Raw genomic sequence first — 27,999 nt, 5'->3', positions numbered from 1 at the left:
AAAGAAATAATAATGTTTTTAATATAAAAACAGTAACAACAATAAGCCATTAAAAGGGAAATTGTCCTACAAGGTTCAAGACATGTAAATTTCAAAGATTAAAGTTTAAATGGATACGACACATAACTTTAGACAGCTAGAACTATCTGTAAATACAGTACTTATACCCTTCTGTAAATTATTATGTCTCCAGTCTAACATTACATGAAGTAATAAAATTGCATGGTCCACTTCAAAACAGCAACACATACTTTTAATGATAACAGGTCACCAGTTTTCTGGTGTAATGTTGTTCTGTCTCTTTGTGATCAGAGAAAACAGTTCATTGAAAAGAACATCTTAAAATGACTAAGTAACAAAATGTCTTTAAGTCTGTCTGTGCAAAATTAAATTTGCACGTTTCAAGTTTTCTTCTTCCTTGCTTGCTTTTCCTTCTTTTCAGTCCATTATAAATGTTTCCAGCTTCATTCATGTTGAATGCAGATTAGGAAGAAATATGGCTTCATGTCTGGTAGCTGCAGGACCAGGATCGAGGCATCAGCAGCTCCCACAAACTATCCTGTTTGTGAAAATGAAAGAAAATATTTTTTCTTGTTGTTTGTTTTTTATTTAAATGTTTATGTTAATTATTTGTTCTAACCATGTAAGAAGCATGCAATTAATTTTTAGACAAAGAAATTTGTGGTGAACTTCAGAGTTTTAAATTCATGTTAACACATCTGTCGTGCCAATCCTCCAAGTAATATGTAACACCCGGTATAATGGCTTGGCTTTCAAATGGTTAAATCCTCATGGATTGTTCCCACATCTGCCATTCTTCCATTGATTTGTGTGCACACTGAAAATGTTTTGCTCCAGATGATGTTTAAGGATTCTCTGCACGTCTACACCAACACTATCTTTATTTTATGTTCTAACAAACAGGGAATAAGAACAAATAAAAACGCTGGGATGATGAAATGGTTTGCTTCCCTCAGTTTGTCACTCTTATAGTCGGCACAGAGGTGTGAATTGTATCCGACGTAAAGTTTGTTGACTGTGAATCTCACTGCTGCTTCCATGCTGGCATGTCGATATTAAAATGTATAAAAAAGGCCTTAAAATAAATTCATGTTATGTTGCAGAAGAAAACTGTCACACAAAAAAATCCTAGAAAAGTAATCAAACATTCAATCTGAGCACATTTATTCAGTGGGGGGAAAAATACATCATGTTGAAAAAGAACTCATTGTCAAGTTTTTGTATTTTGATTTCTTTCATTCTACTTTCTTTATTACTGTGTTCTTTCATTCCGGTAACACTTTATTTGAAGGGGGGAGAATAAGACTGGCATGACACTGTCATAAACGTGACATAACACCTGTCATGAACATGAATAAGCCTTCATGAATATTTATGACTGTTGTCATAAAGCGTAATTCAGTAAATTATGACACTTTTAATAAAAAGTTGACATTATTCAAAATGTCTTTGTTATGACAACAGTCATAAATATTCATGAAGGCTTATTCATGTTCATGACAGGTGTTATGTCACGTTTATGACAGTGTCATTACAGTCTTATTCACCCCCCCTTCAAATAAAGTGTTACCTTTTTTCCTTATTTTGACTTGGACCTTTTTATTTTCCAAAGGCCCTGGGAAACTTGCTAAAGAGCATCACTGTTATGTTTCTAAAAAAAACACGAGATTGTAGATAAAAATCCAGTGGCCTCCGACAGAAAATCAAAAACAGGCCATCACTGAAGATATTAACGTATGACAGAATCAACACAGATGTGGGGAGACGGATACACAAGCAGGATTACTTGATAATTTCTCTCTCTCTCTCTCTCTCTCTCTCTCTCTCTTTCTCTCTCCATATTTATCTCTCTCTCTCTCTCTCTCTCTCTCTCTCTCTCTCTCTCTCCCCAGCAACCTTGTGAAATGAGAACATTAAGTACTATGTTCTTGACAAAATCAGGTCATACAAACTGTTTGCTGTAAGATTGCCAATTAAATGATACAGAAGATTTTTAAAAACATTTCTGAATGCATTTAAATTCTGGATTTTTCTAAATTGCGTGAGATTTTACAACAAAAGCAATGCAGTGGAATATATTGTTTTATTTTATACATACATAGGACTGTATAATGTGCTCATGTGGTAGTCATGTTTTTTTTTTTTGTTTTTTTTTTTACAATCCCTTTGATCCAGCATTAATGCCAGTGAGTTTATTGACCAGCTGGCCTACTTTTCATTTATCTAAAACAGGGGTCAAAGTTTTGACTAATGAGCTCTTTATTGAGGAAACTTCTTCATTAATTTGATGTAAAATTTATAAACACGGTTACCCTTTAGTGCATATATCAATATCAAAATGAAAAACGAAAGATTTCTGATGTTATATTAAAATACCAAGCAATCTCACATGTAGCAGCTACTCATACTGTAAAGGAGTGTAAAAACATTTCTGAAGCAGTGAAAGCACATTTTCCACCTTTAGCTAGAGTACATACCCCTGCTGGTGGGCAGTGTATCTGGGCGTACCACTCCTGGCAGTACAGACACACCTGGACACCCTGACCCAGGAAGAGACACGCCCACATGATGACGTTGAACACGGGGCTCTGTCGCTTATCGGTCATGGTAAAGTTGAAAGCCACTAAGAGAAAAGGACGACATAAAGATGGTTATTGATAATAAATGCAGTTAATCAGTAATGTTTTGTTTGAGTTGTGCCTGAGAGACAAATTGGTGAAAGGTGAAAAAAGGTGAAAGAGAATTTATTTCAACAAATTAAAACATGATATACAGGAGGAAATTATTATATAACACCAATAAAAACCACTTTTAACACATAAATGTGAGATTAATGAAATGCATTTTAATACTTGACCAAATATTTTTAAAAGGTACTGACTGAAGTGTGTAGCTTATAGTTACTTTATATCGTGCTGTTTGTTTTAAAGAATATTTTGGCTTATTTTATTTAGTAACAATTAATTTGTTATTTATTTATTAACATCATTTTAGATGTTCAATTTCTCAGTACAATATTTCATGAATTATTACAATTTCAGTTTTTGGATTTCAATAAAGAAATAAAAAAAAGAAAAAATAGAAATCTCTCTATTGAAGTGGCAAGAAATATCAACCTGGGAAACTGACTCACTCTGCACTGAAACAGTGTGTAGTGTTACCAAGGCAACCAGTTATTTGATTACGCTGTGATAACAGATGAAACAATATGGAGCCAATCTTTATGTAGCTTATAAACTATTTAAAGCCCACTCTGTAATTTTGCCCTTACACCAAGGGCTGCTTAGAAAAATGTTAAAGAAACATCTGTTTACATCTGGCTGCTTAAATATCTAGTGCTTTCTGTTTCTTTGCTTGATTCCTTTCATGATAGTTGCATATAAAAATAGCTTGGTCACATGTTGTACATGAGAGCTGGCTGTAGCATAGAGCAAAAAGAAAGAAATCCGCCTAGCCTACCATGTCTGTTTTAACACAGTCACTGATTAAGCTTTACTTCAGCCTTCTTTGATCGAACATCCCGTTATCAGACGAGCCACTCAAAGCCTGCCTGATGATTTCTGTTTTAGGAAAACTATTTGTTGCAGGTTTTGTATAACTTGAGTTGCGTAATAGGTTATACATCTTCGAAATAATGCTTGGACAACTATACTGTAGTACTGGGTAAACTCTCATGAGTAAAACAAAAACCGACGGTTTAGAAAAGCAAGACTTTTAGCTGCTTCCATTCATTGCTGGTAAGAAAGAACCACTGCACCGTGGTCTGGTGACACAACTGTTTGTAGAAAAAAGGAGTGCTGATGATTGCCTGAGTGGATCAGAGTAACAAAGCAGGTCAGAACTGGAGCAAAAATATCTAAATGCTGGCAGAACATTTGTGGTTTGTATTTGAATTTTTGTGACAAGTATTTAGTTGTTAATCTAAAGAGATTTAAAAGATACAACGTTCTTTTAAATCCCTGGGAAGAGGGATGGGCTGTTAAGTCACCAAGTTCACTTGGCAAACTGGAAATTAAATCTGTGCCTTATGAACTCACATTTGAGCTGGAGATCTTACTACAGCCTGTGTTTTGATGCTCAAAGTCACATAACACTGCCACCCCTGGAAACTTTTGGCTGCCTCTTCAGATTCCATGTGGTTCTTTTCTTTCCGGCTTTTGTTTTGCATAATTCCTGTGAGCTACAATACTGAACACTGTTAAAAGGGAGACTTTAAAACAAAGTGTTTTGAGTAATAAGTGAAGATTATTTATCTGAAGAAAACGCCCAACTCACATTTGAATTTTTCTCAATGATACTTTGGCCTTAAGATGCAGAATGATACTTCTTGTTTCCTAAGCCTAATCTCTGCATGTTATGAGTGTGACTAAGTAAATTTCCTCACCTCCAAAAACTGCAAAGAGACAGAACATGACAGGGTAGAAGAAGCCAAAGCCCATGGCCAAAGCATATTCATGGACAACTGCAGAGACGATGAACACGGACAGCATGGCTGCTGCTCTGAATCTCCTGTTGGACAGCTGCAGAGTGCGAGAGAGCGTGTCAGAGAGAGTGTTCGGGTCAGAGGTCAAGCATCAGGCTGGATCAGACACCAAAAAGCTTTTCATCTTAGGGTATGCTACTTTTGGAGCATCAGTTGTAATCCTCAGCACTGACAATCTGCTTACCCAGAGGAAGTCTCTGTATCCGTAGTAGTACAGCCAGTCGTGAACCACTACGTTCCAGGTGCGATAATAGTTTGCAAAGGACGTAGAGTTCCACCAGTCCTGGAAAACAGAAACCAATTTTCAGTCGCTGGATCAAATTAAAATACTTTTTTGTTTCGCTCTTTTTGAAGTCTGAATAACACCTGAAAGCCCTGCAATTAATCACCAGCAAGAATATAAAGGATTTCAGATTGTTTTCAGGTTTTTCACTCAGAGAGGCGAAACACTTTGATCTTTATGAACGCACAGGAGCATTTCAAATCAATGACGGCTTTACAGCTCCACCGGCTCAATACTTTGAAGGTCATGCTTGGAGCTGAAATATTGTTTTGATTTCTGTGCAATAAACTCAGTTACCAGAGGAAGGGACTTTTAATGGGTTAGGTTGTTTTTTTTTTTCTTTCCTTTGCATAATTTAATTTCCATTTAAACAAAAGCCAAATGGTTAAGTGAGTGCCTTTTACAGCTCAGCTTGTCTCCAAAGTCATGTTGTCGCAACTAATAAAAAATAACCTCACATCAGAAACATGTGCAGAATTAAAGTAATTTCTTGTACTAACAAGCAGGTCAAATAAACAAAAAAAGGTCAAGGAAAACTACATAGTCCACAGTCAGATCATGTTGATTTGGCTGCTTTAAAAAGGCATTTTCCACCCCAGACAACAAATAATTCCCTTATAAGGATAATGGCTCAAGAACTGAAAACTGTATCAGTTTTTGCCAACATTTCTGAGTACATAAGAAGAGAAATGAACTTGGATGAATGTTTACGAGGCTGCTGATTTGAAGCTGTAAGGGTTTGAATACTTTTGGAAAACACTGTAACTTGGTTCTAAAATCTCAAAGTAGAATGATGGCACAACCACGGGGAAACCACCTGACATATAAACACGAGCAACAAGATGAACTACACATAGTGCATAATAGATCAGGGGTGTCAAACTCCAGTCCTTGGGGACCAAGGTCCTGCAACTTGTAGTTGTCCCTTATCCAACACGCCTGAATAAGATGGTTGTCTCACCCTGTTATTGAATGCTGCAGAGCCCTTCCTGCTAATAACCTGCTTCTGGCTAAAGAAGACAAATATGAAAGATTATAGCATACGTTGAACTAGATGTTTAAAAGTAAATTAAATGGATGTAATTTGAGGTTTAATTTGTAAATTATATAAGGAAACTAATTTATATTTTTATTAGAGTCTGGGTGTGAATAAGCATGTTTGTCTTAAAGGAATTGTTATTCTACTAATTTAATTAGGTAGCAACAATTTTGCACTGTACCTATTGCACTCACAAAGGTTATGTTTTGTTTACTTGCAGTCAGTAGATATGTTTAGCATTTTTGTTATCTAAAGCAAAAGTGGGTTTACTTGCAAACTTACTTCCTTTGAAAACATAATACTTGAGCAAGGAAAATAACTATTAAAATAATAAATATTAGGATAATAACGTATTTTACTGATACAAGAAACTCTTTAAAGGTTTTTTCAGGAGTCTTGACCATACATTTTTATATTTAAAAACAGTCAATGCTGGCTTTAAATGAATGTTTTGGTGGCTGAAGTTTTGAGGTTAAACAATGTTTCAGATTTATAGTTGTCATAGGATGATTTTATTGTTTACATGCAGAATAAAGGCATAAAGGTTTGCCATTAAAGATCTGTGACGTAAAGCACCAACTTTTCCATAAAGTTCTTGTCTTGCATCAACCTCAAGTACTTCCTCACTCATATTTGCCAGTGTTAGAAAAGCTGTTAAAATGTTGAGAAGGACTAGTGAGGATAGAGCAAAATTCTTGAAGCAGAATGTGCAAAAATGTTGCTTTTTCCAGAAAAAGCGAGACCTATCAATAAAACAAGTCTGTGAAGTGTTTGGGGGATTTTCCACCCTGCTGCTCAAATTTCATTTGTCATCAATCTGCTTTTCCCCACTTGGAAAAGGAAACAGATTTGCCAATAATGCTTTCCCAGGAGAGAGGTGGTGTGACAGGAAATCAAGTATCACACACCTTGTAGAACATCCTGTCAGCAAAACGCAGCAGCTCCCCGAAGAGGTTGAGCCAGCAGTGCAAAAAGGCAAAGAAACACAGCAGGAGGAGCATTATTCCTGAAACACAAGGAAGAAAAGGAGATCATGAAATGGGCACTGCTCCGAGGAACCTTTGAGGAATTGAAACTTAACACTTATTTTTTAATATTCGCACTCTAAAAGCTCTTCACTTTTGGGAGTGGTAAACGAGCCAACCTTTAATTACCTGTGTCTGTTTTTACAATAGCATCTTTAATCTTATCACTGAATCAAACACACTAGAGACTGCACTTAATGGGACGTAATATATTTATCAGTACAAACCCACTGGAGGTAAAAGATGTTAGAAATAAGAACAGATGTTACAAGTAAATTCAGAGATCAATTGTTTTGCATGTATGGCAAATCAGCGTAGTATTTTCAAACGTGTCTGTGAGTAGATATTTTACTGTGTAAAATACCTGGTAATATGGAGTGAAATACAGCCAGAACCATTGTTCTTTTGCTAAAAGGCTGATTGGTCTCAGCTGGTCTGAAGACAGGTATACAAAGTCGCACCAGGATGAAATACCCATAAAATAGGCATCCAAAAATCTATGATTAGGAGTTAAAACATGAACACAGTGAGACAGAAATAATGCGAAAGAGATAGGATAAAAAAATCAAGGCTTTGTCAGATTAAGAGGTTACATTTATAAAATGAAATGATGTAGGTCAGCTATCACAATATACACAAACATGTTTTTCAATACCTTAACTCATCATAAGGCCTTCCTCATAATGTTTTTATCACACTCATTAAATGTAAATGCCGGTAATGTTACCTTGCCAAGAGTAACAGCAACATATTTCCAACGTATTTGTCTATTTCTGCGGATAAAACAGACAAAAACGTAAAAAAAAGTCTAATATTCAACATAGTCTAGCACAAACCTCACAATTGTTTATGTTCAATCTAGTGTTAGCACTGCAGCTCAACCAGATGTTTAGTGAAGTTCTCTGTGAGCCCCTTTCATGCACTGATCAGTCAAAAAACAATGAACATTTCTTTAATATATAGCAGGCCGTGGAGTAGACGAGATCCTTTGAGTGTTTATGGCTGTGCTAAAGGGTCTCTGTGGTTTAGTTTTGTTTGTCAGAAGGCTTTCAACCTCAAAATACTTTTCATCTTTACTTTCAGCTTATTTAGTGTGTGTTAAATTAAATGTGCTTTACAAATGAAACTCACATTGCTGTTAGTCTAATTCAAACCAGATGAGGTGCCTTACCGAGGATAAAATTCCCTGTAGATGAGTGTTGGACAGAAAAGGAAGTACAAGTAGCTGGAAAATGTTGGAAACCTGGAATTTTTTCCTGGAAGAAAATGACAGTTCAGTTAATATTGCTGTGATGGACAAAATACCCCTTTTACAACATCAGTTATTTATTTTTTTGAAAACTGAAAACCACAGTCATAGGCTTTAATACTTTCCTGTCTTTAAAATCGAACAGTACAGAATCAATGAAAAAAAAAAACATTAAGCCATAATACAAAACTGCAGACGCAATGTCTATTATTTATTCTCTATTATTTCCACTGAAACAAAAAGGATCTATTGTTTAAAACTATTTTAAAACAGAAGTCGAAAGGTTTTTAGTTCTTTATTTGGGGAAATTGTGAGCTGCCACTTCAATAGGCATTCAGAAAAGCTCTTTGTGTGAGGAAGTATTTCAAATTATCCTCTTGAGCAGCATGAAATGTAAGTACATGTTTTCAGTTATTAAGAGCAAGCACTGACAATCAATTGCGTTCTCTTCTTCTCACTATTCTTTTAGATTTTTTTTAATTAAAACAAACTAATTGTGTTACTTAATCCCAAATCATGACTCTACTGGGAGGATGTTGAGCTGTATTGTTGTTATCCTTTATGTTTCAATATATAAGCATATTTCCTTACATCAATAAAAGGAAATCGTCTTCCTTAACATGAGTAAATATCACAGTTTAAAAAAACAAAATCATATAGGAACTGAATATATGTAGCATGAATAAATTGTGGTCAGTCTTTGTATTGATTTAAAAAGTAGAAGTGGCTTTAAATTTATTTTTTACTTCAAAGAAAACCTTTTGTAATTTTTTTTATGGGAGCTTCTTTTATCCACCTTTATTTTTGGGTCATATTTATTTCTAGAGTTTGAAACATTTTTACAACAGTATTAAATTTATGGTCCACAGATGCAATTTTTTAACTTAAATTGACTCTCTTTATGAGCAACTCATGGACCATCATCAGGACCCACGTTATTTATATGTGTGCTGCTGTTTTCATTGTAAGGTTCAATGTTGGTGTGAGCTATATTCCCAGTAACCTGCTGCTTAGTTTCAGCCATTTTTCTCCAGTGTCTTGGGGTGCCACTGTGAATAATGGAAACGCCTGCGGAGTAAATACACCTGATATCGAAACACCATGGTACATTACCTTCCTTTGGTGCATTCTTCAGGATAACAGGGGCCGTTTCTCTAATGAATGAGTAGGTCTTCATCAAGAATCGAATCTGAGGAAATTTAATAACATCATAATCAAAGTTCCTGCACTGAGTGTTTCAATTTTCTGCAAGACAGCAGCGATAGCTGGGAACATCTGTGTCAGATAAATAAAGATCCCTCTCTAGCAATGCATTCTTAGAAACCTTCACACAGCTACACACTTACCTGCTCCAGAATCACAATAAATCGAGATGCTGGAGGCAGCTGGTGATGCACAACCGTGTAGATTGGGAACAGTCCAAGCACGCAGGTCTGTATGGTTGTAAAGATCAACCCTGCACCCAGAGTGAGCACCAACTTGGAGGGGAATGTGTGGTACAAAGAGCCCCAAAACTCCAGGATGAAGTAAGGAACAAAGAGGGTGTAAACAAACATGGCAAGCCAAGCCCAGGTGACCGTCCCCAGTTTCCCAAAGGCGTAGAACAGCAGGTCAAACTCCAAAACCAACCTGAATGTGGAAAGTAAATCAAGTGTAAACATTAGGGGATAAAATTCAAGCAAGAAGGCTCCAACTTTTTCAAACATATGTAAAAACACAGACTCTATCAGGCATAATTGATTTATGATTAAGGTTTTCATAACAAAGCAAATATAATAAATGATGAGAAGCACTAATGAGAGACTATTTCTCTCATTTACATAATAGTGATAAAAAGAAACTATGTCAAATATCCCCTTATTTTATCATCTCAAATGTTTTGTTCAGTTTAGCACAAGAACAATGTAATTGTTTTTTTTCCCAATTTGTCTGTTTATCCACATTAAAATCCATGTTAACTGAGGGTAAAATTATCTGAAAATTGGGTGAGCTCATTTTTAGCTTGTTCTCGGATGAAAAAGAAAGATAGAAAACTGCAAACAACAAACAAAAAATCATTAGTGACTAGCCCAAAGCAACGGGAGGAGAACCCAGAAGGATTGATTATGCTATCTTCCTCTGCCAGACGAGCAGCGAGAGCAGTGAGGGAAGTAGGGAGAGACACAATGAGGGAAAACAGAAGAAAGCGTGGAGAGAGAAGTTTTTAAAAGGCTTCAGGGCATAAATGAGTTCCACCAGAACTGTTTCAGGGTTATAGAGTTTGAGATAGGGCCATGACCATAAACATCTCCATCCAGACAAAAGCACAGACGTGTGATAAATAAAAGAAAAACCTGAATGTTTTCCTCCTGCGGTGAAGAGATGTGGTGGCTCTGTTATGCCAAGGGGCGATTTTAGTGGTGTAGTTTGGGACTGCTATCCCAAAGAACAGGAATCCATAGAATGAAAGCTGTAAAAACTATTTCAAACTCACCAGGAGTGCACTCACAGTTACATGCAGCATCATGTGTGTTTTGTAGCATAATGCAAACCCGTAGTGGCAGGTGTATTTATTCCTGTTAATTTTTTAATAAAAATGGTATGGTCTACACATGACCTACGAACATGGCTAACTTGACACGAGTCCACCCTCCATGAGAAGTTATTAGAAAGGTATTTTATGGTCCAGAGCGTTTCCACCGCCACTTCCTCGACTCACTCAGGTTTCATGTGTCTCATACTTCTTGCAGGCAGTAAGGTTTTATTGCCCCCCAATCAATGGACTGTGTTGTGTCATACCAGTAGGTCCAACCTAATCGTACTGCATCATTTTCCTATGGATCTGCAACTGAAGGGGGTCTAGGAATCACATTGAGCCATGCAAAACGAGCCAAAAGTTCACAAGTGGCCTATCATGCTTCTTTGAACAGGTTTCAATATGTGCTGTACAGAATATGTCCATTACATCCTCCTTAAATAATGAGATTTTAGTTTGCCCAGTGCTGTTTGTTTTGAGCTCCTTTCAGAATGAGCTGTTTTAGGTCTTCTTGTCACTTTAAATCCAGCTTGTGCTGGCCACAGTGGCCACAGTGCACTCGCAAGTGAAAATGGCTGCAAACAGATGTGCGATTATACAACCATGCATCTTTGAAAAACAGAAGAAGAGCCTCCGGCACAACCAACGAGACTGCATCAAATGGTTTCTAAATGGTAAGTCAACAACAAAACACCTGTACAGCACAATTAGCAGTAAAACCAGCTGCCCAAATGTGCTGGAGCTCAACTTGGGTTGCTAGGTAACAGGCTTGACTTTGCTGGGGTTGCTAAGTTCCTGCTGATTTCAGACGTTATAAGTTTTTGAATCGGGTCACTTGCAGGCACCAAAAAACATTAAATCATTGCCAGAAAACTGGTTGGATGTTTATTCAAGCATTTGGGATGTTTTTAGAAGCAGTAGAAATTGAAATGGAAGTAAAATCATACAAAATGTGAATTTTGCATAAGTCCCTCTTAAAAAATTAGGGGAGGGTTAAAAGCTTTACACAGTACAACAAATACAGTTCACTAAATGGTTTGGTGGAAATTAAAACAGTATGTTAAGTGATATAGTCTTGAGAACCGGGCCACTACGTTAAAGAGTTTTTTAACAAATGTTCTCTGTTTCTCACTCTGAATGTGGGAAGATATAGAAAGATGGTTTATGCTTCAGTTAAACCTCCACAGTCTCACAGAAGCATAATGAGATAAACTGTGATTTTCTCTATTAACTCATCACTTCCTAGTACATTTAATTTTACCACAGACCTGCCCTGGTCAATGTAGTCAACAGCCAACGTGCTCAAACAGAAGATGAGGAGAACAGCAATAAACATGTGGTAGATGGTCCTAATGTGGCTGATCTCAAACAGGTCACTGAGGAAAAGAAGAAAACACAGAAAAAAAACAATAATTAAATCTGACACATCTACACAAATTGTATTAAACTATACAATAACTCAATTACACTTTTTGTTTTGGATTAATTGGAATGTATGTGTGATTGAATACATTTTTTTTTTTTTCGGAAAAGTTCCTCAAGATGAAATTTGCTATGAATTGGCACTACATAAACAGTTTAATTTTTATTAAACAGGGCGTGATCAATCATTTATACACAATCATATACCACTACTTGGATTGGTCGGCAACTTGGAAATAAGGCAACTTGGGATTAAGCTTCGAATTGCAAGACTACTACACTAGGTTCTCACTTTTTACAGAGAAAACAATCAACGCGTTCATATTTTTACCCCTAAATATTAAACTGTTTGTGACACAGATCTGTTTTTGTTCTGCTGTTACTCACTCCAACAGAGATGCTCGCTCCAAAAACACTTTGCCATCATCCATCCTTTGAGATCTAAGAAAAACCACAGACACGATTTAACCAAGTGCATGTTCCTCCAACTATTTAGTAATCAGAGCATTTGTATTCCAGATCAACATGTACGAGTGCAGCGTGTATATCCGTCTCACCTGGATGGCTCTTTCTTTGACGTTTTCCCATTCAGTGCAGATTTAAGGTGGGCAGGAGGCTCGATAGACTCAGTCAGAGCTTTGTCAAGAATATCTCTGAGATGATCCTGGACCTGCTCTAAAACTTTCCCTTTTACTTTCTACGTACAGAAGAGAAAGGGCTTTACTTTTTCAAGCTGAAGGAGCACAGTTAAACACAATGTCATGAACACGTCTCCCACTCAGATGATTGATGTCACCGTTTCCATGGCTTCTCCTTTGTAAGCCACCTGAATGAAATCATACTATTGTCTAGAAACACTATTATCTTTGGTTTTAAATGAGCAACATTGGTTATATGGTTACCTTCATGTATTTTTCCCACTCAACCAGGTCTTCCTGCTCATTTTCATGACTCTTGGCTGCAAACAGAGGAATAGATGCTGCTCACATTGTTTACTTTGCCCTACAATACACAGCACAGCTTGTTCACAAAACTGGAAGAGATAGCAGATGAAGGTTACATTTTGTTCTGCAGCAGTTGGAAATGTAACAATTTGGGAAAACATTCACCTGGTAGTGAAAAGCTATTGAAAACAGTCTATACAAAACTCATATTTCCTAGTAGAGACTCAAAATGTCAAATAACTTCCTAGAAGTCAAAGTTTGTGCATACCGGGATCAGACTTGGACTCTTGCTGACGAGTCTTGGTTTTCCGATGCCACATTCCATTGGAAGCTTCCGAAGAAGTCATGATTAAAAACTGAAACGGAAATGACATTATGGCCAGCAGCAAAGAATAAAAATGGATCTGCGGTCATAATGAACTGACACTACCTGAATAAACTGCATCATTTACAGTCCTGTAACATCACTGCAAAGTTGTGCAACATCTGGATATCGTAACCCATTTGGAAACCATGAACATCTTGCCAAATTCATCATTATATTTTCTATTTTTTCTGGGGCATTTCTCTCAGAGTAAAAACTCTGGGAGTTTTAAACGACAGTTACCTCAGGACCGATTATCTATAGGTCAAGCCAAGAAATGGAAACAAATGATAAAGCTGGCTGTCACTACAGAAGGTTAACATTCTGTAGATATGACCCACTGGAGAGAGAGACAGATTTGAGGTAAATGACATTTAGTGACCTCGTTTACTAATCCGTGCTGTTTGATCACTCCTCATGAGAAATGCCAATTTAGCAGATAATCTTTGTACACTTGCTCAGATTATGCTGCAGATAATGTGGTGGTTGAGCACAAGTCACAGAGAAAAGGGGTTGCTTTATGTAATGACTGAGTTTAATTTTGGACAACGTGATCTCTTTTTGTGAAGGTTGTCTCAAAACTATTTACCCTGAATCCCTCATCATGAGATGACATAGTTGGCTTAAGCCAATGTATGATAGACATTTGAAAAAACATATCATTAGCTGATCTTGTTTTGAAAAACCTGTGTGCTATTTTTGGGTAGTTTTGATGTTTGCATGTATGCAGAAAATATGATTTTAGAAATTAAACTGTAACTATTGGCAACGCTGTTGGTTTGATTCTGCAGTGTTGGAAACAGAGAAACCTTTGAACCCATCAGCTACATTCTGCCATATCTAATTGAGGGCTATATACTGTGTAGCATGTATCTGAGGAAGTCTCGCAGCCTGCGTGGGGGAGTTTTCATTATTTATAATCTCTCCTGCAGAAAATCATGGTTATGCTTCTGTTCTTTGTATCTGTTTCCTTTAAGTTTCTCCTAATGACAGTTTGCTAAAATTGTTTATTAAATACCAAGGAAAAGGTTTGAGGTTAAGGCCATGCAGTATGTGCAAAATTATAAAACATAAATATGACAATGACACATAATGTCCTCATATAGCTTGGCTGTAACCTTTAAAATTGTGCATGAATACCTCAGTTTCATTGAGTTAAATATTGTTTAATAAACTAAATTGGTGATTATATGAAACAAAACCATCAAATTATCATTTGGCTTTAATAGTTGATGGATCTATTATTTATAAAAATGGATATTGTAAAGCTGTTCTATTTATCCCAGAAGAATAAAAATCTGTTGTAAATCTGTTGTAAGGCATGACTGTCTTATTTTAAAATTGTATTTAGTCATACAGCCTACAGTTTGCAGATGTGATGTTGACGTTAAACTGAGTGAGACTTCTTCTACAAACCATGTTATAACTAATACAGTTCAGCTGCAGAAGTAAATCCTCAGACTGACAGATGTCACACCGTGGAGTGTCAGGAAGTTTCTTACTCACCGTTCTCAGCCAGCAGCCAGCAAGATGAACGGCTCCCCCTGCTCCAAACGATGGTTCTCACTGAGACAATGTTCCTGGCGAATGACTAAGTATGTCTCTCCTGGCTGTTGTGATTCCTGCTCTATTTACTTCACTCCTGATTTGATGAACTTTGGCCTTTTGGATCCCAGCCATGCAAAGGCCAGGTCATCTGCTGCCCAACCCGGCTGCTGCTCCTCTGTTGGATGCTTGGAGTCATGCAGAACATTTAAGTTTATTCTAAGTAAACATTAAACTGTTGTTATTTTAACAGTAAAATTAGGGCATTCAGTGGGTAATGATAATTTGTTTGCGCCAAGTGGGAAATTAATTTGCAGCCTGTCCGCATATTAAAAAAACAAGTACATTATATTACATACAAAACAGAAGAGCACACGTTTTATCACTTAGCATCAGTGCAATGTGCAGAGTTACTGTAGAGTTATTGGTTTTCATCAGTTTTGTGCTGTTATTTTCAATCTATCCTGGGAAAATGCTAATTTACTGTAATTTAAATTTAAGTGATATTATTAAACCAAAACAAACTAACCAATACGCCATCTCAAAATGAAATATTTGTTGCTACTCTGAGGTTTTTCCACTTTTTCATGTAACATTGTTCAGTATCCTTTCAGTATCATTTCAGGACAAAACTTTATGTACAGTGAAGTTTTTAAAGGTGGTTTTATTGCCAGCCATCTTTTGTGCCACTAGATTTGTCTAGATTTGTCATGAGCTTTGGGTCATGACTGAAAGAACGAGATCACGGGTACAAGCGGCCGAAATGGGTTTCCTCCGCAGGGTGGCTGGGCTCTCCCTTAGAGATAGGGTGAGAAGCTCGGTCATCCGGGAGGGACTCAGAGTAGAGCTGCTGCTCCTCCACGTCGAGAGGAGCCAGTTGAGGTGGCTCGGGCATCTGGTCAGGATGCCTCCTGGACGCCTCCCTGGTGAGGTGTTCCGGGCACGTCCCACCGGGAGGAGGCCTCGGGGAAGACCCAGGACACGCTGGAGGGATTATGTCTCTCGGCTGGCCTGGGAACGCCTTGGGATTCCCCCAGAGGAGCTGGAAGAAGTGGCTGGGGAGAGGGAAGTCTGGGCCTCCCTTCTGAAGCTGCTGCCCCCGCGACCCGACCCCGGATAAGCGGAAGAAAATGGATGGATGGAAGGATGGATTTGTCTAGCGAGTGGTAAAACTTTATATTTCATTATTATTTTTCAAAAGTTGCTAAAACATAAAATACATTTTCTATTAGAAGTTAATAGAAATTATGTTGTATAATTTTAGTCAGTAAACTCAAATCCCAGTTTTAATGTCTTAATTTTACTAAATTAGCTAAGATGGCATTTTGCTCTATTTCATTAGCACAGAATTCATTGAGGATGTAGAGAAGGTCAACTAGATAGCAAAGGGAAGTTGTATTGTTGGGTAATATCTAAAATTTACAGATAAAAACCTGCTACAAGTTTTCTCTCAAAACTGCTTCAGAGATCAATTTGAATTATTTTTTTTTTTCTTGGCAGAACTACCTGATGTGCTCCATTTGCTCTACACTCCTCAGTTGGTTCCAGTGACCTCTAGCCGTGTGACACATCCTATCCTGAACTTTGACCTGCAATGTTGGCATTAGTAAGTGAGATATGAATTGCGGTGATTTTTTTTGTCTTCTATAAGATCATCTCTTAAAGCAATTTCTTAAGCAAAAGTATTATCATTTTTTATTTTATGTACCTAAAATAATTCAAGGAGAGAACGAGTTTATGTCCACAGAATCATATTTATTGAAATGACTTTCCATAACAAAGAAGATTCTTTGCAGCTACAGAAGAAAGTACTCCATGCACTAAGCCATAAACAAACAAAGCAACACACAACTATACAAACATTTTCTCCCCTGCATTTTTTTTTAACTCCTGCATTTCTTATTGTTCACATTTAGGATACAGTGTCACACAAGGTTTATCTTGCCAGATTTGTTTCATTTTGGTTGGTAGGTAAACACAGGTGGCCTAATAGGAATCTATGATGCATGTCAGAAGATCTGTTTTCACAGTCTGAAGGTAGGTTAACAGTTCAGATTCAGCACACGATTTCTGTTGGTTTTTCAAACAAACTCGACTTTAAGTTCATGACCTTTATGACCCCTTGGAAAAACCTGAACTGAACAAATGCTACATAACAGATAAAATGCAATAAAGAAGGTTGAGAGTAATAGATAAATACAATTAATTAACCATCCTAATTCAATGCTCCTATCTCTTCTGACCAGCTTCCCTGTGTAGATATTTCCACTGTATGATGCTGCCGCCACCTTGTTTCACACAGGGTGGGCTGTGCTCAGGGTGAGCTACTGTGACACAGTTTCCACATGTTTGCTGTGTCTCCCACATGGATTGTTAGCAAATTTAATGTTAAGACTTTTGCAACTACTTTCTTCTTTTCAAAAGAGCAGTTTTATCCACAGAAATAATTAAAAAAATATCTCATACTGATCTATCAAAAAAATACATTCAATTTGACCTTGGCATTGTCAGAGAAACTGTTGCGCTTAATTGGTGTGGTTGCTTTTGCAAGAAACCATATATTTGCTTGGCATTATTGGTGTTTTTATAGTTGTGGGATCACAGCAAACTAAAGTTCAGAAAATGTTTCAATTAGAGTTCCTGTTCCCAGGAGGTCACCTGGACTCTCTGATCCTGACTGTCTGATCAGGATGTCGACAGAGAAAGTATGATGTGATGGCCGGTTTGCAGTTGTTGTCTATTTGTGCATTATGAGACCTTGGGTCCATTGCTTTATCTGCTCAGATATCTCTCTAACTGCAGCCACCACAGCTCTCAAAACTTATCTGCATTCTCAAAGGTCAGAAACGTCGCCGAGATGAGATGTATCTGTCAGTGTGAGTGACTAAAACAGGACTCTGTCATCTTCTGATAACCTACAGTAACCCCTCTGTCATATGTTCAACAAATAGGTTGCAGGTTAGATCCTCTTTAAAAGATCCCCTACAAGATAACTCCTTTGGTTTCAGTCTGAGGTGGTTAAGCAAGATTAGTCATCACCTTAATAAAATCATATCACAATTACACTTCCACACATGCATTCAATAACCGGTGAAAATACAAAGTCTTCTCATCGTTACACTAAATGAAAGGCATGGAAAAATACATCTACACAACAAAATACAAATATTTCACATTCAACAACCAGTATTAAAGAAAGAAGAATCAGGAAGCAAATAAATCACATTTAAAATAGAGCAAATCATAAATAATCTATATCTTTAACCAACTGTTTGAGTATAAAAATAGTTGCTACATTTTAACTTTACTTTGCCATGCTCTGATGAAATTATATTTCAAAGTTTAACAATCATTTGCAAGCAGTTTGATGGGGATAATATACATGTAAGTATGCAACAACTACACAATGAGTCCTTTAAAACAATGTTTCTGTATGTTGTTTTTAACTTCTGCTTGTCCATTTTTGCAGCAGCAAATGATGTGAACACAAATTATGATGTGTGATGGCAATAAAAGTCAACCACAGAATATCTGATAACATTTCTTTTATCACTTCTTTTTTTGGGTCTAAGGTTCCTCTGACACTACATGAGAAAATGCAGATATGAAAACAATGTAAACCAGTTGAAAAAACAACATTTACAACATCTGTTACTAGTTTTACATTTTCTAAAAAAAAAAAAAGAAAGATGATGCAGTGGAAGATACGTTTTCAACATTTAAAATATAAAAGTCTCTGCAGTGCCTTGTAGAAAGTATCTATAGCCTTGATCCTGTTCACATTTAGTCACAACTACAAATCAAAATCATTTAGTAATAATAATTTGAAATGTGTGGAATGTTTCTGTATTTATCCGCTGACTTTGAGACATTCGATACTTTGAACTTAACTTTAAAACCTAACTTGGCTGTGAACCACTAAAATATTCTCCCTGAGCTGCATGGTTTGTTCCTTGGTCTGCATGATGTTTGTCTGTTTGTTCACTAATGTTCTCTAATAAACTTTTGCTCGACTAAGATTAAATAACACAGGGGGGATTATTTACTAAGTAGATGACTGCTGTACGCAACCATTTGGACTGGGTGGCATTTAGCAGCAATGCTGCCACACTTTTTAGATTTTAATTTGCAATATATATATATATATTTTTTTTGTCTGCTTCACATAGATAATGAATTTGTCTATCAAACAAAATCAAATTGAAATAAATTAAAGTTGTGGTTGTAACGTGACAAAATATGAAGACGTTCAAAGGTTATAAATATCTTTGCAAGGCGCTGCTATGCGGTGTTACATACTGTGTTGTAAAAATACATTTATCCGTAAAAAGATCAAATATGAAGAATCTTTGTCAAACACAACTGCAGGTGTTGTTTTATCAACCTTGATGTCTAAGTAATACAAGCTGCACCAGTTGCATAATGAAACTAGACACAGACTTTGAGGATGAAATTAAAACACACCTTAAGTGTTTTTATCCATTATGAAGGGACTATAACGTTCTTGTTAATGGATGTCAATCTGTCACAGTGTTGTTTCAAAGAATGAGGTAAACATACATGAAAGTGCTTGGTCAAGAGCTCTACCTTCTCTGGATAAGAGGTTTAGCTACATTATTTTACCTTTTTTTTTTTTTGCCAGAAGCCCACATCAACATATTTTCAAAAGGTAAACAATCTGACTAAATGTTTGTTAAAGAAAAAAGTAAAATTAATGAAACTGCTTGAATATTCAGAATCACCAATCATGTTGTCTAAGCTTCAAACGATTGTATTTTAAAATAGTAAATGATAAGAATGATGGAACAAATGGAAAATGCAACTCTTGGCCATGATACTTATTATATCAAACCAGCTGGTGACACTGAGGATCATCAAAAAGTGACAACAGCTAATCAGCTGCCAGCTTTCAAATAAAAGATAAAGTAAACTCTACTAGAGCTCTGGAATAAAAATGAATACAAAATATGAAAATCGTACACAGGGTCTGTTTGAAGTAAAAATAGAAATATTACAGTATTTGTAACATGTTTTCTCAAAAGCTAAAGTAAGGGAAAGTAAAACTGTATTAGTTCTATTCTAACAATTACTTTGCCTTTCAAAAATGAGGGGAAATACATCAATGACTCCCTTTTTTTCTTTTTTCTTTTTTTTTTTTTTTTTTTACAACAAACGTAACATAAATGCTTTTACTTCCCCAAGTTAAATCAGGGGAAATTGTTGGCTTCTGACTGAGAGAAACGTTGAGTAAAGTCCACTGAAACACTAGAATATTTTTAGTTTCAGGGTTTTTCTTTTAACCATTAACAGATTTCAACACAAGGCCCCTGTACTCTGAAAAATGTCAACATAAGAGTTGTTTCATCAAAAATAAACATGTAGTATAAAGAATGACATTAATAAAGTGACTATAAGGTTCAAACTGTTTTCATGTGACATTTTACCTTTTGTATTTTTAGAAACTTGTGTATAGTTTACTACAGATGACAATAACTTTGGGGTTTAAAATTGATTTTTTATTGTTTGCCCCTAATGTCAATGAGCACACCCTGGTGGTAACAGATTGCAATGCAGCCTCTCTCTCTCTCCCCACCTCTCTATTTTGGGACCGTTCTATTTCAAGTAATAGTGACCGGGTGCAGCAGCAGGTGTAGGCTGGCAGGTGTTTGAGATGCAGTGCTTGCCAAACTGTTACCCACAAACAGGAAGAAGGAACCAGAGAAGAACAGGCTGAGGATGGGAAACTGACACAAAGAGGGCTTTTTACAGCAGGTGGGTTTAGGGCAGATAGGAGGAGTCTGGAACAACATTGATCATCTGCATGCAGATTTACAGTGGAGGCCTCAGAAACATTCGCCTGCCTGCAAAAAGACAACCGCACCCACACACACACACACGCACGCACGCACGCACGCACACACACACACACACACACACACACACACACACACACACAGAAACAGAGCATAAGAGTGACAGTCAAATGCATTTGAAAAACACACAAAGAGAAACCCGTGGTAGGAAGAGGAGACAGCTGCCTGTGAGTCATGCTAACTTTGCCAGAAGGAGTGTGTCAGTTTCTGTCTGGTATCTTAACAGGAAGGCGGTTATGTTTGGAAACTGCCCAAGCTTAAGTCTACGGACAAATTTAGCTTTTGCAGCAAAACTGACTGCACATGGGAAAATAATCAGGTTTTTGATTGAAAGGTTCTCAGAGCTGTAACAGAATGGCGAACTTTTAGAGAGACTAAATGGTACCTTTTCACTGTCCCTCCTGGAAAAGTACTCAACCTGATTCTGAACCACAAATGAAGCTTTTCCATCTAAGTCGGATCGTTTTCAGTCAGGTAAACACCCAAATGCGGTGAATGTGAACTATGTGAAGCATGAGTGTCAAACTCTCACTCTGAAGGGCCAAAATGTTGCCAGTTTTAGATGCATCTTTACTTCAACAAAGCAGGATTGTGCCAATAGCAGGAATCTGAAGAAACTGACTAAACATTGATTTATCCATCATGTTTTGCCAAACCAGGGACAAATCAAAGTGTTGCAGGACACTGACCTTATAGGACTGGTTTGAATGTTTTTAAAATAAATTTAAAAAAATTTAACATTGACTAGAAATGTTCATAGTTTAGTGCCTTTAATTTGGGAACAGTTGTAATGTAATCTCAGTAGACTCTGTTGTTTGTGTCTGGAGTCACACTTAACTGCAGCTACTAAGTAATCATTAAGCAGTAACACTTAATTGACAATTTTCCATGCATGCTTGTAAGCACAACTAATTTAAAGGGGGTAAGGAGGCGTATTGTATATTTTACAGGCACATAGTGGCGCAACCAAGAAACTATGTTACCTTCAGCTGTTATGAAAATGAATTGAATTGTTCTTGAAATTTGCCTCTGTTTAAGAACCTCTTCTTCACTCCCCCTTCAACAATGCTTCTCCCTGCCAACCACTGATGCCAATTACAACCGTTCTTTGGAGCGTTGCATCTTCCATGATAAGTTCAGGTGACGTGCAGTGTCACCAGCTTATTGCTGCTGCCACCAGTCTGGTGGAGGTGTGTGTGAAAGGCATTTAGGAGGGTCTTTCTGTGGAGTAGGAGCTCAGGTGGGGACCGAAACTCCAAGGTGGAGCCTTGGGTAAATAGGCAGCACTTTGCATGAGCAGATACCACCAAAGGGCTTTCACAGGAGATTCCTCAAATATGCATGAATGAGTCAAGCAACGCTGCAGGCATGTTTTTAATGAGGGAATAACATTATAACATATATAAAATAAAGCTCAAATAAGTTGGACTTTTATAATACAAGCTCTTTAAAGAAGTGACTCTTTCTCTTGTATCCGTACTGAAACTGTACACTGGTAAAATAAACTTCATTTAGCAAATAGTGCGAACAATTTCAGGGTCAAGTGAAGCAAGACACACTGTGTGATAACTTCAGTTTGTTTAGTATCTAGTAAGTCATAAATCTAGAGCTGTGGTGTTCACAACATGCTCTAAAAATATGTTATTTGACCTGTGTTGGCTTTTGGGTTATGAGCTTAACAGGAAGTGGAGTTCTGCTCTGGGCCTCAAGAGTCTTGGGCCAGTGGAGTTTATAAATGCAGAAATCATAGAAATCATCTGCAGACCAGGATTAAAAAATAAGCTCTGAACAAAAGAAAAAGTAACTGCCACTCTTAACGTTCACTGTGAAATACTTCTGTATAACTGGACTACGACTAAGATATAATCTAAGACCTTATTATGATGTCTGTCTTCTTAGTATTTCTATTTTTTGGCAAAGAATCTCAAAGTACCTTCATTTATTTTTTGTCTCTGTCTCTCGCAGCTGGCAGAAATCCACCTGGAGCCTTCAAAGCCAATGTTATTCTTCATGAAACAGCAAAAGTTCCAAACTAAGCTATTTTATGCTGGCACCATAAATTTTTATAAGAGCTGGCAATCTGAAATTATATATGACAGAAAAACATTCCCGCATAGTTCCAGCCTGCATTTTTAATTATCGGCTTACAATTTTAATTAATTCCCAAGAGCCTATTTTGCCATCCAACGTATAAGGTTTGCAGAGAAACATAACCACTAATTAATGAATATGCCACTGAGTGGTACCTGTGTACCATGCAAAAGTCCTGCAGGCAAAATTAATACAGCTGCAGTTTGCGGACATAAAATGTACAAGATTTGATATTAAAGATGTAAAAGCCTGTGCTGAATAAATTTGACATATTCTTCATTCATTTCTGATCCATTGTTTGCACATGAACACTGTTCTTTGATTTCACATACTTTATTCTTACCTTAGCTGGCCGAAGCCTCATTCTGCAACTTGTAGAGTTTGGCTGCATCCTGATTGTCGCAGACGTCAGTTCTGGGCACAGAATTCACATTCAGACACATGCTAACCGCCACACACATACACAGATGCACACACACCAGGATCACAGGGCGTTGCAGCAGCAGTAGCAGTGTCCGCAGCAAGGGGGCAGCAATGGAGCAGGGAGATGCAACAGTGAGGATGGCATTTCAGAGCTCATATGTTGCATGTCCTTAATGTACAAGTACAGTCAGAACATGAAGACAAACTGGGTTCACCATAGTCTTACCTGTTGTCATTGAAATCTGTGGTGTTTCCTGTGGACAGAAACAGTGCATAAGGACACAGACAGGTGCACAGTGAATGGAGTTTGGTGGTGCTATGACTTGGAGGAAGTGGGGTTACAAAATACACACGCAGACTAAAATATAACATCTGAGAGCCACTGAAGATTAGTAACTTTGGAACAAGCAGCTGCATAAAACATTTTAGCAATCTGGCAACCTGATTATCATGGCAACAAAGGCTGTAGCAAGGCTTTACTTAAGTTTATACAATTAAAAACACATTACTCAGGAAAAATTGTTTTATTCTACTTCTGGATAAAGTGCAAAGAATGTATTTTAAAGCAAGAATCACAGCATTTTATGAACTATGAAACATAAATAAGTCACAACCAGCATTGTTTTCCAAATTAAAAAATATTTTACAATATTGTTAACATACTTTTCAGTTGTCATGAAAATGTATTTATTAATAGGTAGCAGCTCGAACGCAGCTGAAAGAGGAAAGAATGTATGAATATATGTTGCCTTTTTTGTTGTTGTTTAAACACTAAAATTATACTCAAAAACTAATTAGAATTTTCCATAATTCTTTCACTCATCATATTATTCATTACCGGTTAAAAAGCTAAATTTTTCTTCTCTTATTTTGTTCACATAACAACAAAAACAATAAAACCCAAGTTTTTCTCAAGAGAAACTAATGAAGAGAGACAGAAGCAGCACATTTTGAATATTATTTCTGCACAGTTGAGGTCTTCCTGTCATTATGGCAATGCAAATTATAAAAAGGATTAGAATGAAACTTCCGGACAGAGACTATGAATATAAATGAAACGACAACCCTTTTCTGCACAAAAAGCTATAAAATTGACTGAGCTGCACAACAGACCTCTGGTTAATGTGGGTCTGACCAAGAGGTACATTAATGTCTGAATTTAACCAAAAAGCAAACACAAGCTTAAGCACAGAACGGATGAATATGAATGCTAATGTGACTCCTGGTTGTTGTCATTCATTCGTTGCTTTCATTGGACCTGCCTGAATAAGAGGAGAGTCATTGCTGTCAGTATTTCTGTTCGTACAGCAAATATCAAGATAGCATGCAGGTTCCAAAAACGTAATTTCATTAAAATGTTCATTAATAGCACATCCTTCTTAAAAGCTGCCATTACTGGTAGACAATCAGTGCAGCAGAGCAGCGCTTAACATAGAAAATTGAGGGTTTTTTTTTTCCTTGACCATATTTATCCTCTGTGCAGTTTGTTGAGCTAAATCCATTTTCCAGGTGCTTCTCAGTGCTGGCAACCAGTTTATTACTAAATCCTCTGTCTCATAATCTACCACTGAGCTTTCCTGACAAGAATTGATTTCACAAAACTTTCCCTTGGCTGCCTGACACATATCGACAACTGAACGCAACCGAGAGCTTTCACTGTTGCCCAGGATGCAGAAAGACTGAGCGTAATTTTCCTGTGATGGACAAAGAGAAGTTGATTTAATTAGCGAATAATTTCATTAGAACTCATGCTTCACTGGCTTTATATTCAGGAAGAAACATACAAAACAGAAGCTTTGTGAGAAGTACTAAAAATATTCTGCTGTCAGAGCAAATCACCTTTCAAGGCTTCATCAGAGAGACGGGGAAAAAAGCAAGAGAAAAACTTGGGGTTGAAGCCTTGTGGAGCTATTTGACCACATTTTCCCACAAGCTCTTATTGAAATTTGTCACACTGAAGTACCAGAGTGGAAATTACTAGAGGGGAAAGAGGGACTGCAGCCTTAGAGGTTTAACCAGGTGAATAAATAGAACAGAATACAAACTACTGTGGTAATAAAAGTAAAGAAAAAAACATCACAGCTACTTCCAAGCAGCACAAACTAAATCCATGCTGATTAGATCCCTGAAGGGTTCTCTGCAGAACAGTGATCAGGTCTGATGTTTAATGAAATGCATAAACACTTGCAGCATGTTGATGAATTGATCCCAACACCATTTGTGACTTTTATTGATATTCCCACTGAATCAAAGTGGTGTGATGTTGTTGCACAACTCAAACTACTGTCATGACTGGGTCAGAGGCTGAATTGGTCCTCCAGCTTGTCTGTCGGCTTCTCTGAGTAATGACACTGCAAGCCTAATCTGTCTCCCCCAGAGTCTGCGGCTGATAACACACGTACACAAACACCGAGATGAAGACGGACAAAATCTTCAGGCAGCAGGAGGATCTCACAGTTGGCTGCACATTCTCTGGGCAAACCCTAAAACATGACAGTCTGGATCTTGTAAGAATGTAGAAACTTTATGACTCTGACCTACATTGTGGAAACCTCCAAAATTCACATCAAGTTAAAATCTGCCTCCCGCCTCAGAAATAAGAAATAAAAACCAGATGAACAGTAGCAGGACAGTTTCCGTTATCTGTCTTAACATTCTGCTCCTTGTAAAAGTTTCTAAAACAACATCTGAACTTAATGGCTGGTATGAGGGCATAATGTTGTAAGGAAATTATACTCATAAATTTAAGTGAATTGAGCCCCTGCTGATCAGGGTTACTCATAGCTTTCGCAGGATTTACTTGTAGGAAGCTCACCGTTTTCTGAATCAAGCATTTCTGAAGACTTCTCTGCTTTGCTTACTGCTTCGGCTGAAAGCCTAGAACAGATGAAACAGGGAATCATGTTAAATATGTTACAAAATCTTTGCATTTATCTTCAGATTAAACAACAAATTAAAAAAACTGGCCATAGCTATTAAATGAATAATTTGTATTATTTGAAGTCAACACCCTGTGGGCAGCAGAAAGTTATGTGAACAATAAATCAAGCAGAATTTCTCTCTGGAAAGTTGAGCTTAAGGCTGTTGGTTCCAAAGTTAATTTCTGCCGTCATAAAAAAAAAAAAAAAAACTACAGTCTCAACATTTTTACAGCAATTCACATAAACAGCAATTTTATTAACCCTTCATTTGGTTCATGACGCAAACATGTCCGTCAAGTCCAGCAGCTGTGACTAATTTGCGTCTATTGTAGCATCAAATCACAGCTGTTCTTCTCTTCAACCACAAACACAGGAGATGCAGACGTGATCAAAGAGAAAGATGAATAAAGTGTTCCTCACAGACAGATTCAGACAAGCAGCTGACGTCATCACATCAGAACCACATTCAGAATGATGTCTAGATCATTAAGAGAGTTGAATGTTTTGATTCATTCCAAAAAGAAAAAGTTAAAACTATATTGGATTGTAAAACGTGTGCACACTGCTAATCTTTACAAGTACATGTTGTACATGTGTTGTGGTAAATTATCAGATAAAATAATCCCAACCCTCAAAAACCAACAAAAACCAGGGATTAAGTTAATTTTTTTAAGTTTTGTTTGTTAAAGCCTGTATAAAACAGAATACGTTAGAAAGTTCCAGTGGTTCAGATTTCAGTCTGAATATGAAAAGTAATGAATTTTTAACACCGTTGAGGCATCTTTTTGATTTAATTATTTACTTAAATATGAGATAGACATAATCCTCACTACAGCAGCAGATCATTATTTCCCCTTCTTTTTCTCTCACAGAAAAAATACATAGAGTGCAGCAACTGGTATTTTCTCAGCTGCCTTCTTGATGACAGCCTTTGTGATTCAGAATCCAAACCAATTTGTTCTTGTTATGATGTACATAAATTTACATAAATGTTGTTGGGCTGCATCTAAAACTCTTTCACTTTTCAGTTTGGAAGCATTTGCCTCTCTATAAGTGTACATCCAAATTTTAACTTGTACTTAACAGTTAAATAAAGAGAATGATTTGCTTGTAAAGATATCAAATATTTTTAGTACAGTGTTCAGCACCTGTAATTGTGCTTATTACTGAAAGGTCATCATGGCAACTTCACCACTACGTAGCTGAAGGACTTGTAAAGTTACACAAATGAAACCTTGAGTTAATACTATAGGTTCAAACCACAATGTCAGAGTTCAAGAAACTAGTTGTAAAATGGGAAACCGAGCTTACTCACATGTTGTTCTGAGTGTCGCCGTCGTCGTCACTTTGTGGGTTGAGGAGTTCTGCAGCGCTGTTCTGGTTGCACTCATCCTTAGGTAATCTAGCCTCGGCGTCATGAACTGGAGGAGCATCCATGGGAGCTGCTGGTTGGTTGTTTTTGTTCTGGAAGCCGGCATTGCAGAAAGCGACGGGGTTTTCGCTGTAGCCCCGGATGAAGAAGTGGTTGATGGGAGGATAGAGTGGGTAGTGGCCGGGACGCACAGGCTTGGCTGCAAGTGATAACAGAGGGCTGATGCACAGATTGCAGCATTCATCCAGAAAACCTAAAGACAAATTTAGTTTCCTAAAAGTTTTTAATGTCTCTAGAAAGCTGTGAATGTGTTAATTTGGAACTTCTCGGTTATTCTTAATGGGCCTGGCATAATCCTGTAATGAAAACCATAATTTTAAGGCCTCTCACATAAATCAATATCTTGTTTTCTCATAGCAGAGGCATGCG

The 27,999-nt window shown here is 37.1% G+C and overlaps 2 protein-coding genes across 3 annotated transcripts in view; both read right to left on the bottom strand.

The window, feature by feature from the left end:
- On the bottom strand, nt 1–15,705 carry soat2 (sterol O-acyltransferase 2). Its single transcript, XM_008408476.3, has 16 exons — nt 14,852–15,705; nt 13,250–13,337; nt 12,940–12,995; nt 12,595–12,734; nt 12,425–12,478; nt 11,884–11,991; nt 9,447–9,729; nt 9,214–9,289; nt 8,023–8,107; nt 7,579–7,624; nt 7,216–7,348; nt 6,735–6,832; nt 4,689–4,787; nt 4,406–4,541; nt 2,499–2,644; nt 1–559 (listed from the first exon to the last, which is right to left on the bottom strand). Exons 2-16 carry the CDS (start codon nt 13,326–13,328, stop codon nt 503–505), a joined length of 1,596 nt encoding a protein of 531 aa, XP_008406698.1. The 5' UTR covers nt 13,329–13,337; nt 14,852–15,705; the 3' UTR covers nt 1–502.
- Nucleotides 15,706–16,624: 919 nt separating this feature from the next.
- Nucleotides 16,625–27,999, bottom strand: part of kif5ab (kinesin family member 5A, b) — an 88,635-nt gene continuing 77,260 nt past the window's right edge. The window contains exons 25-29 of one of the 2 annotated variants that reach the window (XM_008408475.3): nt 27,514–27,769; nt 26,093–26,154; nt 23,504–23,531; nt 23,198–23,268; nt 16,625–20,751 (exon numbers count right to left, since the gene is read on the bottom strand). In XM_008408475.3, coding sequence (XP_008406697.1) covers nt 23,199–23,268; nt 23,504–23,531; nt 26,093–26,154; nt 27,514–27,769 — 416 coding nt within the window. In that variant the 3' untranslated portion in view covers nt 16,625–20,751; nt 23,198. Of the gene's footprint in view, nt 20,752–23,197; nt 23,299–23,503; nt 23,532–26,092; nt 26,155–27,513; nt 27,770–27,999 lie in introns of both variants that reach the window. The other variant, XM_008408474.3, reaches the window with a different exon arrangement.

The sequence above is a fragment of the Poecilia reticulata genome, chromosome 5 (genome assembly GCF_904066995.2).
Source record: "Poecilia reticulata chromosome 5, P_reticulata-male-v2, whole genome shotgun sequence".
In the NCBI taxonomy this organism is placed as follows: Eukaryota; Metazoa; Chordata; class Actinopteri; order Cyprinodontiformes; family Poeciliidae; genus Poecilia; species Poecilia reticulata.
This window is presented reverse-complemented; position numbering and strand designations above follow the sequence as displayed.